This window comes from Meriones unguiculatus, chromosome 6 (assembly GCF_030254825.1).
Source record: "Meriones unguiculatus strain TT.TT164.6M chromosome 6, Bangor_MerUng_6.1, whole genome shotgun sequence".
Classification (NCBI taxonomy): Eukaryota; Metazoa; Chordata; class Mammalia; order Rodentia; family Muridae; genus Meriones; species Meriones unguiculatus.
In genome coordinates this window covers 25,925,916-25,938,046 of record NC_083354.1, presented here as the reverse complement: position 1 = coordinate 25,938,046, position 12,131 = coordinate 25,925,916, and the positions used below count along the sequence as shown (strand labels likewise).

General features: G+C 51.3%; 1 protein-coding gene across 8 annotated transcripts in view; it reads right to left on the bottom strand.

Moving 5' to 3' along the window:
* Positions 1 to 12,131, bottom strand: part of Coro2b (coronin 2B) — a 117,393-nt gene that overhangs the window by 12,241 nt on the left and 93,021 nt on the right. For all 8 annotated transcript variants that reach the window (XM_060384969.1, XM_060384968.1, XM_060384972.1 and 5 more), the window contains exons 4-11: positions 9,804 to 9,953; positions 8,367 to 8,531; positions 6,363 to 6,479; positions 5,185 to 5,289; positions 4,175 to 4,271; positions 2,869 to 2,981; positions 2,488 to 2,578; positions 2,176 to 2,315 (exon numbers count right to left, since the gene is read on the bottom strand). In XM_060384969.1, coding sequence (XP_060240952.1) covers positions 2,176 to 2,315; positions 2,488 to 2,578; positions 2,869 to 2,981; positions 4,175 to 4,271; positions 5,185 to 5,289; positions 6,363 to 6,479; positions 8,367 to 8,531; positions 9,804 to 9,953 — 978 coding nt within the window. The remainder of the gene's footprint in view (positions 1 to 2,175; positions 2,316 to 2,487; positions 2,579 to 2,868; positions 2,982 to 4,174; positions 4,272 to 5,184; positions 5,290 to 6,362; positions 6,480 to 8,366; positions 8,532 to 9,803; positions 9,954 to 12,131) is intronic.

Here is a 12,131-nt window from a genome sequence, read left to right as displayed (position 1 = left end):
ACTCCAACTATGGGTAAAGCCAGAGTCCAAGGATCTGAGTTACTTTTCTCAAGATAAGAGAGAGACACAGGTAGCTACAGGAGGACAGTGGGCTCTGCCTCGTTTGCACAGTGAACTGTGAATGCCTCCCCAGGTCCCCAGGATGTCACTCCACTTAATCCCCTCCAGCCCTTCCTCTTCACCCTCAGGCTGTGACAGAGTTCCAACCTTCACTGGGAAATCTCAGCAACTATGTTTCTAGCTCCAAATGGCAGGGAACTTAAAAGATACGTTTTTAAACTGACAATGTTACAGATAAACAAAAAGAGGAAAGATAGTACCAGGAACTCCTTAGGTTCCAACTCCACTGCCCTCCCCCTGGGGTTATTTTGAAAAGAACCTTGTTTATCACAAGACTATCCATTCTAGCAATCTGAACATCTTTATACAGTGGCACATAATCCCACATCTCTTTCTCTCTGTCTCTAAGTTCTTGAGTTCAAGCTAGATTTACCTCAAAAATGCTGGGATTACATGTGTCTGCCACCATGCCCAGTTCATGTGGTACTGGTACCATTTTGCCCACTGAGTCACACCCCTAGCCCACATAAACATATTTCATGGCAGTGACAAGCTGCCAGTCAAGTTCTCTTTCAAGGCTGATTCCTGAGGTCAAGGCAGTGATTTTACTAATGATGACAGCCTACATTTGTCAGACTAATCCAACATGGTGCTTGTTATTCTCTTCCCAGGAGAGTGAGCTGGACCTAACAGCTGTGTCAGGGCACAGCAGGTGCGATGATGTGTCTTCCCCAGACTGCTTCGGCTTCCATCTTGGATGCCTCTCTTGTTCTGCAGGAAGCTGGCTGCCATGGTGAAAGCTAGCATTTGGTGAAATCCGTTTAGTAAGGACACCGAGGCACTGAGGCCCTTAGTCTGACGGCAGCCATGTGACAGCCATGTGAGTGAATAAAACCCGGCAGATGCTCCCTTGCCGAGGACCTGTGATGTGGCTGCAGCCCCAGCTGAGACAGCAGCAGCTTCATGGGTGACTTGAACCACAGGCACCCATAGATGCTGCAGGCTGATAAGCCTTTGTGAGGTGTTGTGCTTAGAGTGTGGGTTGGCCTTCCAGAGGTTCATGTATTCCAACCCTTACTTTCCAACTGGTGGTGCTCTCTGGGCTGGTTGTGTGATGCCTCCCTAGATGAATTAGGTCCGAAGGGGGTAAGATTAGAAGTTTTACAGCCCACCCCCACTTCCTGTTCACTCTGCTTCCTGACTGGAGGGGACCAGCTGCCTCCTACTAGTGCTGCCATGATTTCCCTGCCTCAATGAACTGTATCCCCTCCAACTGTAAGCTCCTCACTGTTTGCCTCTTCAGGTATTTTAGTCACAATGAGAACAGTGGCTAATATTTGGGATGAAGTCACTATGTCCTGGGATAATTTGTGACACAGCAATGGAGAGCTAACACAGCGTCTTTGAGCATGTAGCATGCGCCTTGAAGACTGCTGGGTACTTGGGCACCATCCCTTTAGCATCACAGCAGCTGGAAAAGTCAGGAAACTCTGTCCCAGTCAGGAATGGCAGAGCCAGTATTAGCACAGAGACGGGCTCGACAACCAATCACTCTTGCAGCTGCATCCGGCCAAGGCACACACCAGGCATCTTCTAACTGCCAGCTGAGCTGTGTTGGCACGTGGGCCTGAGGGTGTAGACTGAAATGAGATAACTCCAGAGGGCATGCACAAGAACAGCTCAGCCCTCGCTCTCCTGGCATGAGCTCTCACTCCTTCTGTGTGGTACAAAGAGCTAGCTTCTTCCACTGGGGCAGGAAACATGCCAGACAGAAAGGCAAGGTGGACTGTGCCAGTGAGGCCAGACTGGATCCTGTTGGTAATTTACAATTCCTGTAACAGCCCCTGACAGTAGCACTCTGTGCTGATTCATGAGGAGATGCTCAGCCCCTGTGTCAGTGAATCTGAGCTGGGAGCAGGGAAGATCTCTCTGCCATCCCAGCCTCCATATTCACTGAGGTCAGAGGCAAAGGTAGCCAACCATTCACTACTTAGGGCATTTGTCTCTGAAAGAAAAATGTCCCAGAATAGAGCTGGCATCTAAGCCTGGGTGTTCATGGTGTCATCGTAATGGCCTGGCTCTTCCTGAGCTGCGGGAGAGAACTTGCAGCCTTACCTCATTCTCTGTCCTGGGTGGGACATTTTCTAGTAAATCTATGCCGTTCACGACAACGCTCTTCTTTTCTCTGATGGGGGCTTTAAATACCACTTTTGAAGACTTCTTATAGCCTTCCTTCAAAGACATCAGCACAGGGTCTAGGAAGGCAAGGGAGACAGTGTCATACACCAGGCTGGATTATGGTGTGAGGGTGTCCTGCACTGAGCTTGCTGGCTGTGTGGGAGCCAGGGGACATCTGGGCAAGGGCTCACATAGAGGAAGCCGGCTGAGCTAGGGAGAGTGGCAAAGCTTGCAGCCTCTTTTCGGTACCTCGGTTGATGCCTCCCAGCCATTCATCTGGCGTCAGTGCTGGCTCTGTGCCTGGTGTCATGGGGTAAATGTCTTCCTGGTAGGAATCTGACTGCATGGGGAGGAAGAAAAAAAAGGACACCTGGGAACCGCTGGGAAAGCCTCGGCCATCTAGCCAGGCACTCCTGCGCTCCCACCTCTAAGTCATTGCCCTTCCCAGCCCCCCACCTAGAACTGCCCCCTTCATGCAAACCAACCATCCCCAGCAAGCATGTCCTCATCCACCTTCCACCCCAGGCGGAGTCTGGATATTCTGGTCTACGACCTCCTTTTTCTGCCTCTCTCTGGGCTTTCGGTAAGAGCCAACATGGGCCCTTTGCAGCCCAACCTCACCCCACTCACCCTCCGGGGCACAATCATGGAGATGGGTTCAATCAGGCCCTTGAGTGTCACCAGCTTATAGAAGCGGAAGACCTCACAGGCGGATACGTCCAACCCATGCTTGGGCATGACACCTGTGGAGAGACACTTGGCTTTACGGGGCTCTCTGTCCCTGCTCAGGCAGGAGGCAGGCTGCAGTTTGGGTGGCCACAAGTCTTGACTCTAGACAGTCACTTTTTTTTTTGAGGGGGAGGTCAAGGTCAAGGTCAAGGTCAAGGTCACGCATCCCAGGCTGGCCTCAAATTCAAGACAGAAAGTTATAAAAGGCTGCAGGGCTCAGCACGTTCTGGATTGCACTGTCTTCCCTAAGCCTCTGTGTCTCAGTCTGCAGAGAACAAAAAGGAGGCCAAGCCATGCCCTGCTCCTCCAGAGGTTTCAGTGCAGCCTGAGAGAGGGCTTCTGCTGTTTCTCTTCTAGAACCAACAGTAGCTTCTTGCGTTGTCTGTGAGGACCCTAGCAGCTCTGTATTACGAACAGAACGGCTTCTCCAAGGTGGGGCTGAGAGTTTGGACTGGGGCTCTGTCCCTTTTTCCACACAGGAGTTCCTGGGTGAGTCACCAACTCTGAACTTTTGGTTCTTTGGGCAGAAATGGCCCCACGTGAGATCATGGGAGAGTGAAGCACATAGATAATTGGCACCTGCCTGGCACTGTGCCAAGCACAGACAGAGCACCTGTCTTTCCTGTAGTGTAAGTATGAGTGTGAGTAAGGGCTCTCGGTCTCTCCCATGGGGATGGAAGCAGCCGCACTTCCAGACAGAATTCTAGAATGGTCTCCCTTCTGCCTATCTCTCCCCTGTATCTTTGTTGAGACAGGCTCTCACTACACACCCTCTGGGCTGCACTCAAGCTCACAATCTTCTGTTTCCCTCTCCAAGTGATGGGCTCTGAGGGAAATTGTGGAGCTTCTGCCTGCTCAGCTCGGCCAGGCCCGGGCTGCAGTGGGCTTGGGGGCTTGAGTCCTGGCTTCAGAGCCACCAAGCCACCCCCTACCATGTGTGTCCCATTGTGGGGTGAGCCTCTCCATCTACAGCTGAGGCTGAGGAAGAGGACCCAGCCTGTACCCTGCAGCTGCTGCTGGGAAGAGATGGCCAAGCTTGGGCCATGAGTGACCGGCTGCAGGGGCAGCTGGCCTGCCGAAGGTAGCAACACCCGCACCTCTCATCTGCCCCTGACTGCGGCTTTGAAGTGTGGCTACTGTGTAAAGGGGACGGTGTGCCCCCCGCCCCCCGCTCTGCGGATAGCTCCCGGAAGCCTCTGACCCTTACCTAGGCCTTTCTGTGGGGCCGGGGAACGGAACTCCATGAGGTAGCTCAGGTAGGGCTTCTCCGTGCTGATCTCATAGTACCGGATGTTTCCATCCCCCTGCGGGTAGCGAGAGGCAGTGAGGGTGGAGAGGAGCATCCAACAGGCCTGGGCCCAGGGGGCTGTGAAGGAGAGCTGCCCTTATGCCTCAGAGTGGCCAGAGACCAAGGAGGCCTGTACTTTAGGTAGCTCCACAAGGGGCGGGGGCGGAGATGGGATGGCGGAGAAGGGATGTGTGTGTGGGGGCGCTTACAGTGTACATCGGAATGGTGTGTGAGATTTGTGTGCTTTCTGTGCAGTGTGTTGGTATGTGGCATGTGTGCAGTGTGGTGTGTTTAGATGGTATGTACATGTTGTGATATATATGGTGTGATATGCAGTACCTGTGTGATATTGTATGTATACATGGAGTGTGTGGTATATATAGCTGTGGTGTGTAGTTTGTATGCACTGTGGTATATATGTGCACTCTGTGTGATATGTATGTATGGCGTAGAGTGTGGTATGTGTGCAGTGTGGGGTGCATGTCTTGTGACATGTACATATGTGTAACATATATGTATGGTGTAGTAGGTGGTATGTGTACAGTATGGTATGTGTGCATGGTCTGTGTTGCACATATATGGTGCAGTCAGTGTGGTGTTTGGCGGGGTGTGTGGTGTGGTTGGTTTTATCATGCACATATGCCCTTTCTGACAAGGCCATATTCAAGGATTCCCTGACAGGTGTTTCGTCTTCTGCCATTGGTTGTGGTCTACATGTCAGCTTTCGATCTTTTTTCCTCCACTCTGGTTTGTCCTGGAAGCATTTCTCAGGCACTGACACTTCAGTCAGAACGAGAGCGGGGTAGAGGGAAGTGGTGGGAGCCAGGGGCCGGGCTGGCTCATCAGAAACCACGAAGACTTCTTAGGGGAGAGGATTCTGACGGGGACTGGAATCTCCCACTGACTGGCAGTCCTTCCCTCCCCTCTACCTTTCCAGCTAGGTACAGCATGTGGGTGTCAGCATCATAGAATGGGAACAGGAGGCCCGAGAGCCCGTCAATTTCTTCCTCGATCATCGGCATGGACAGATCCTCCTGCAGGCAGGAATTGGGGTCAGTCTGCAGCTAGGAGGAGGGCATGTCTCCGTCCCAAATCCCAGCACAGCCACCACAGCTACAGCCCCTCTTTTGGAGAATCCCTGGGATGCTGAAAAGACATGGATTGGAAGAAAGGCTGCAAGCAACTTGCAGGTGGTCAGACATGATCTGGAAGACTTTATGGTCTCCAGGTTCCATCTCCTGTTTGGTCCTCACTGGTGATGCCATCAGAGGCTGGCTGTACCAACAGGGACCTGGCTTTCGTTAGCCCAAACCCAGCTGGCCACTCCTGCTCCTCACCTTGTGGCCTTCTAGCCACTCCCACTTTTGTCTGAGCCCTCGCAGCTCTCCGTATACAACTGGAAGGACCTAATGAATGGCTTTCTGTCTTTTGTGTAGCCAGGACAGAAACAGGCCTGTCTTGCTTTCTGCCGCACAAAGGGCTTAGCATTCACATCAGCACTTACTGCTGACCTTCAGGGCCAGTCCTCTGGTCCTTGATGCTGATTTGGTGGAGGGGGAGGTAGGTGACAGGACAGGGAAGGAGACTGCACAGGGGTGTCCACCACCCTGCATACCCAGCAGGAGACCAGCCAGGTGTGCTGGAGGGTACAGCTGGACTGTAAGCAGAGATGCCAGTGGGCATGGAGCTGGGCCAGTGGAGCCAAGCTGAGCTCCTGTTTGTAATGTAAAAACGATTCAGGTGCTTAGAGGCTCTGGGGGCTCCAGAGCTGGTACATGTTTAAATGTATGCCTACGTCCAGGTGGTGTGTGAGCACCGTCTAAGCTTTACCCGAGGTGGCTCTGTCGCCCACTCTCCACACAGGATGGGCCAGGGCTGCAGATCTGTGGAGGCACCACTTCTTGGCCCCTCCCTCCAACCTCACATGAGTCTTATTTTAACCCCTTTCCTTTCTAGTGTATTCTCCCTCCACTTGTGTGGAAGCCCCAGGCATCCAGACAATGGACCTCCCTCTACTCTTGCCCTATCTGGGAATCTGAGACCCCAGGAGCTCAGATCGAGGCTGCCTGCCCCTCTCTGTCCTCCTGCTGGTGTCCTTGTGGCTGACCTGGTCCCACAGGGCGATCTGTCTCGTGTTCCACCTGGAGACCCCTGTCGTGAGGAGCCGCTTCATGTTGCCCAGGAACACGACACGATTCACTCGGTGGTTTTTGCAGTTTGCCTCCTGGAGGGGACAGAGATCATCGGTGAGCCAGGACCCTCAACATGTGGTTCTGTAGAGAGCAAATGGAATGGTGGTTCCCCAAGAAACCCATGTCCCAATTAGAGGGTGCTGTGAATGTCCCCTCGTTTAGATAAAAAGATCCTTGTAATATGTAATTTGCTAAGAATCCTGAGATGGAGAGACTACCATGATTTTCACAGGCGGGCTCTAACTGCCATCACCAGTGTCCTTGAAAGAGAGAGGTGAAGTTACAGGGCATGGAGAGAAGTGATACAACAACAGAGGCAGACTGGAGCGGCACAGCCACAGGCCAGGGATCCAGCAACCCCAGAAACTAGAATAGGCAAGAGCAAGCCTGGAATCTAGCATTTGGTAAGTTGAGGCAGGAGGATCACAAGTTCCAGGCCAGCAGAGACTACACAGAGCTATGTAGAGACCATTTTTCAAGAAAGCAAAGCAAGGACTGGGTTCCACTGATAAAGCTTTTGCTGATTGGCGGGGGGACCTGAGTTCAATCTTTGCAGAACCATGTGTTGTTTTTTTGTTTTGTTTTTTTAACAGCTCAGCTGTAAAGGCACTTGCCCCAGGGCCTGCCACCATGAGTCAGATCCCAGAGAATCAATACCCTTGAGTTGTCCTCTGACCTTCACATGTGAGCTCCTCCCCAAAAACACGCACACAAAATGAACAAATGTAAAATACTTCCAAAAATTAAAAAGCTGGGTGGTGGCGTCTGTAACCTCAGCACTGGGAGGTAGAAACAAGAGGATCCTGGGGCTTGCTGGCCAGCTGGCCTAGCTGAATTGGTGAGGACCGGTTCAGTGGGAGACCCTGCCTCAAAAAATGAGATGGAGAGCAACTGAAGAAGACATCTGCCATCACCCTCTGGCATTCACATGCATGTGTACATGTAAATGCATGTGTATGCACACGTGTTCACACACACACACAAGAATTAATTGAGTCTCCCCCAAAATCTCTGGAGGGATAGCAGCCTGCAGACATATTCACTTGGGACACGGGGACCCTGCTGATCTGAAAGAGCACGTTTCTGTTGCTTGCAGCCACTTAGCTTGTGGTCATTTGTTACAGAAGCTGCTACTGACAGTGCTATACTAACACAGTCGTCTTCCAGCACAGAACACTGGGAATCGGGAAGCAAGGGCCCTGCATCCAGAGCAGCAGAAACAAGCAAGGGCGAGGTTAACCTTCACTAACCCACTTGGGGGCATGTGTTGAGTACTGTTTTCATGCCATCTCTTTTAATCCACAAATTATCTCCTAGAAAGAACTGTCCCCATTTTCCTGCCTCTGTCTTCAAGTTCTGCATTCTAGGCATGTGCTAGGGATTAAACCCAGAGCTTTGAGCAAGCTCCTTATCAACTGCTTCCTCTTAATTGAGTACCCCGCTGCCCCTGTGCTGCCCGTTCTCCAGAGCTTTATGGTTGCCATGTAGCAGGAACTCAGGAAACCATCCTTGCTCACTCTCAGTTAGCGCTCAATCCCTGCAATCTGAGACTCAGGCAGTAACCTTGCCACCAGCCTCCCCACATGGCCTGGAGTCTTGTGCCATTTACCCCAGGCTCTTCCTGTTCAGGTGTCTGGGTGGTGGGTCCAAAGTCTCCTCTCCTTGTAACCACGATAGGAGTTGGTTTACCCCGGGGGACTCAGGGACTGAGGAGATGTCACTGTGGCAGGAAAGAGTCCCCTGGTTCCTTCCTACCCATATCAAGTCAGAGTTCCTCCCGGCTGAGAATGGCCCTGGGCCACCACGTTGATCGGCTGTGCGTATGAGATTCTTTTCCTTCAGGGGCTCCAGACTACCCGTTTCCTTCACAGACTACAGCGCCACCTCCCCCTCCCCCTCCACAAAATGCAGGCCTCCACCTGCAGCACACGGCCAGAGCGGGGCTCAATCACACGGAGCTTCTTGTCCTTGCACGTGGTGGTAAGCAGGCTGCCATCTGTGTTGAAGGACATGCAGAGGATGACATCTGTGTGGCAGTCAATCATTTTCACTGGTTCGCCTATGTCCAGGTTCCAGATGAGGACCTGTGAAGGCAGACGTGCAGGAGGCAAAGTCAGCAACTGCTGTGGTCCCAGCTAGTTGTCCTCCATCCATACCAACAGACGCTGGAATGCAGGCACACTCTCAAGGGTTCCTTAGAAAAAGGCAGGTGCATCTCAACCCCACACTGTGATGTTCATGTTGACTGTCGCTCTGACAGGAACTAAAATCCCCTGGAAGAAGATGTTCTGGGCATGTCTGTGATGGAGTTTCTAGACTGTTAACTGAAATGGGATGCCCTTCCCTAACCGTGGGCAGCATGCAGCTCCATGGGTATTGTTAAAAAGGAGAAAGCCAGCTAAGAACCAGCATTCCTCTCTTTACTTCCTGACCACAGAGGCGGCGGGACCAAGCTGCCTCATACTCCTGCCATTATGGCAGACTATACCCTCCAACTGTGAGCCAAAAATGCCCTTCCTTAAATTGCTTCTTGTTGGGTCACAGCAGCCAGAAAAGTAACCAACACTCACATCTACTAATAGCCTCCGACAGTCCCAGCACCAGTCTTGACTTAGTTTCATCAAAAAAATAAGGAGAACCCAGGCACAGTGGAGCATGCCTATAATCCCCAACACTCAGGGAGGCAGAGACAGGTGGATCACTGAGAGTTCGAGGCCAGCTTGGTCTACAAAGTGAGTCCAGGACAGTCAAAGTTACACAGAGAAACCCTGCCTCAAAGAGAAGAGAAGAAGAAGAAGAAGAAGAAGAAGAAGAAGAAGAAGAAGAAGAAGGAAGAAGAAGGGAAGGAAGGAAGGAGGGAGGGAGGGAGGGAGGGAGGGAGGGAGGGAGGGAGGGAGGGAGGGAGGGGAAAGAAAGAAAGAAAGAAAGAAAGAAAGAAAGAAAGAAAGAAAGAAAGAAAGAAAGAAAGAAAGAAAGAAAAGACAGCTCCATGACTGGTCCCAGACAGCTGGCATGATAGGTTTGGGGGCTGCAATTTCCCCTGCACCCATGCAGCTCAGATCTTTTTTTTTTTTTTTTTTTTTTTTTTTTTTTTTTGTACCAGGAAGGCATGATCAGCTCTTGGTTAGGAAGTTACCAGACAAAGGATACAGGCATTCTCTTCTAGGCCACAGAACTCCAGAGACCCCCGGGAAAAAACTGTGCTCAGTCTTACATAGAAATTGAATGAGTGATTGAATGAGTGGCTGAAGGACAGTTCCCGTGTCAGTCAACATGCTTAGACTATGCCCTGATCCGTCCCATGCCTCCCCACCGAGACAGCTCTGGCCAGGCCGCCCCACACCTGGGCCCCACACCTTGTAGTCATAGCCAGCACTGAAGAGAATGTTGTTGGTCGTGGGGTGCCACTCAACCAGTCCCACACGCCGGCTGTGTCCGTGGAGCTCCAGGAGGGCTTCGGTCATGTTACGCTTCAGCCCACCCTCCGGGATCTCCCAGATCCGCACCTGCAGGGGAGAGCTGGGCTTTAGCTGGACAGCTTCAAGATGGCTCTGTTCCTAGGATGTGTTGAGGGAGGTACCTGCTGGTTCAGGGCAGTAGACAGAGACGGGGGGGGGGGGGGTGGCCCTGGAGATAGAGAGGGCAGAGAGCATCTGTCTTTGCTCTCAGGTGTTCTCCGCCAGACAATGAGCATTGTTTTCAGGGTTTTTGTTTGTTTGTTCGTTTTTTGACAGACCTAATGTAGTTCTGTGTACCGCAAGCTAACCTGAAATTTCCGATTCCGCCTTCACATCCAGCGTGTTGAGATTATGGAAGAGTGCCACCATGTCTAGTTTTACCATGTCTACCTTATGGGGTGCTGGGAACTGAACTCAGGGTTTATGCATGCTAGACAAGTACTCTACCAACTAAGCCCATCCTCCAGCCCCCTCACCCCCAGCACATTGTTCTCCTGCCAAGCTCAGACTGTTACAGTGGCTTTCAGTAAGCACCAAATTAAAAATCTACCTGTTTTCCCCAGCACCACCCTAAGAAAATCTGCCTCTCCTTCTGCCCCAGCTCCTCTGTGTGCTTCATGGTAGATCCCCTGCTCTGTCCCTGACCCTGACTCTGACCCTGGATGGACCTCTGGGCAGAGGGAGGCTCTGGTTTGTGCTAGGAGATGATGGACTCAAGTGCAGACTATCAGTCTAGAGGTCAAGCCTGAGTGGACTCCCCAAGCAGAGCCTGAATGATGGAGCTGTTGTTTGCACACTTGTGGATAAAAAGAAGTGGAACTGGATGGTCTGTGGAGAGAAGGATGGACCAAGAATGGTCCAGGTGGAAAGCTGTAGAGAAGAGCACAGCTCCAGAGAGAGGCATTGAGCCCCAGAGAGACCTTGGTTACTCATACCTTGCCCCACTGGGCCTCTGTGGCTCCATCCAAATACGCATCTTAATTTTTGCCATGTCATCCATAAGGTAGTGCATGTATGTATCTTGGGGGAGGCTGTCCCTGCCCTTGTCCTGCCTGGCCTACTGAGATGTAGAATGACACAGTGGTGACAACAGCTTTCAGCTATATGGTGCTGTATAGAGCTACAGAATCATAACGAGAAGGGGGCTGCTCTCTCCCTCAATTCTGGGGTTCTGGGGTTCAAGCCCAGAGCCTTGCCCATTCAGAATAACCATGCAATTGTTCTTGTTTTTAGTCTTGTTACTCTTACTTACTGGAGTGTAATCAGCTGGAGAGGAGAGATCATACATAACCAGAACTTAGAGATCAGAGGATAAATTTGAGGGATCATTTCTCTTCTTCCACTGTGAGAGCCAGGGAGAGAACTTAGGTCTTTGGGCTTCGGTCAGCAGGTGATTTTACTCACTGAGCCATCTCACTGGTCCTCAGATACCTTTAAAACAACCCCCTCTCCAAACTTAACCTCTACTTTGTGAGTAAGAAGGAGACATCAAGCCAGGCATGGTGGTGCACACTTATAATCCCAGCACTCTGGGAGGCAAAGGCAGGCAGGTTGTTATACCCAGTTCGCAAGCCCCCAAAAGATCTCCAGGAATCGACTCCGTTGCAAAACACATGAGGGTCTTTTTATTGAAAATTACATGCTGCAGCTTTGGCTCACACAGCCCCCCGCTGAAGCGGTGGGAGCTGAGCGCCCCGCGCCCAGGTTAGTGGGGTGATTTATAGATTCTGGTCCATCCCAGCATGCCCAAGGCAGGGGCAATTCCTGCCTGGCAAGCATCTATTGGTCAAGGTGCTACATTTTGAATCGATTGGCTATAGGAAGGTTCCCAGACTATTAATGACCAGATGTCCCTCCCTAGCGGGAGGGTCCAGTTTCCTAGCAACTGTATCTCTAGTGGGTGGGGAAAGAACGCAGCGAGGTAGCTCTCCCTCTCAGGGCATTACTAACTATACCGCGCCTATCTTTTGGTCTCTCAAGGTCTCTGTGAGTTCGAGGCCAGCCTGGTCTACAAAGCAAGTCCAGGACAGCCAAGGCTACATAAAGAAACCCTATCTCGAAAAACAAAACAAAATAAAACAACAACAACAACAACAAAAAAAACCCAAACCAACCAACCAAACAAACAAACAAAAAACCCAAACAAACAAACAAAACACAGAGGAAATATCAGGAGGAAAGAAAAAGCTTTGAGATATAATTTAAAATGGACTAGAATATACAACT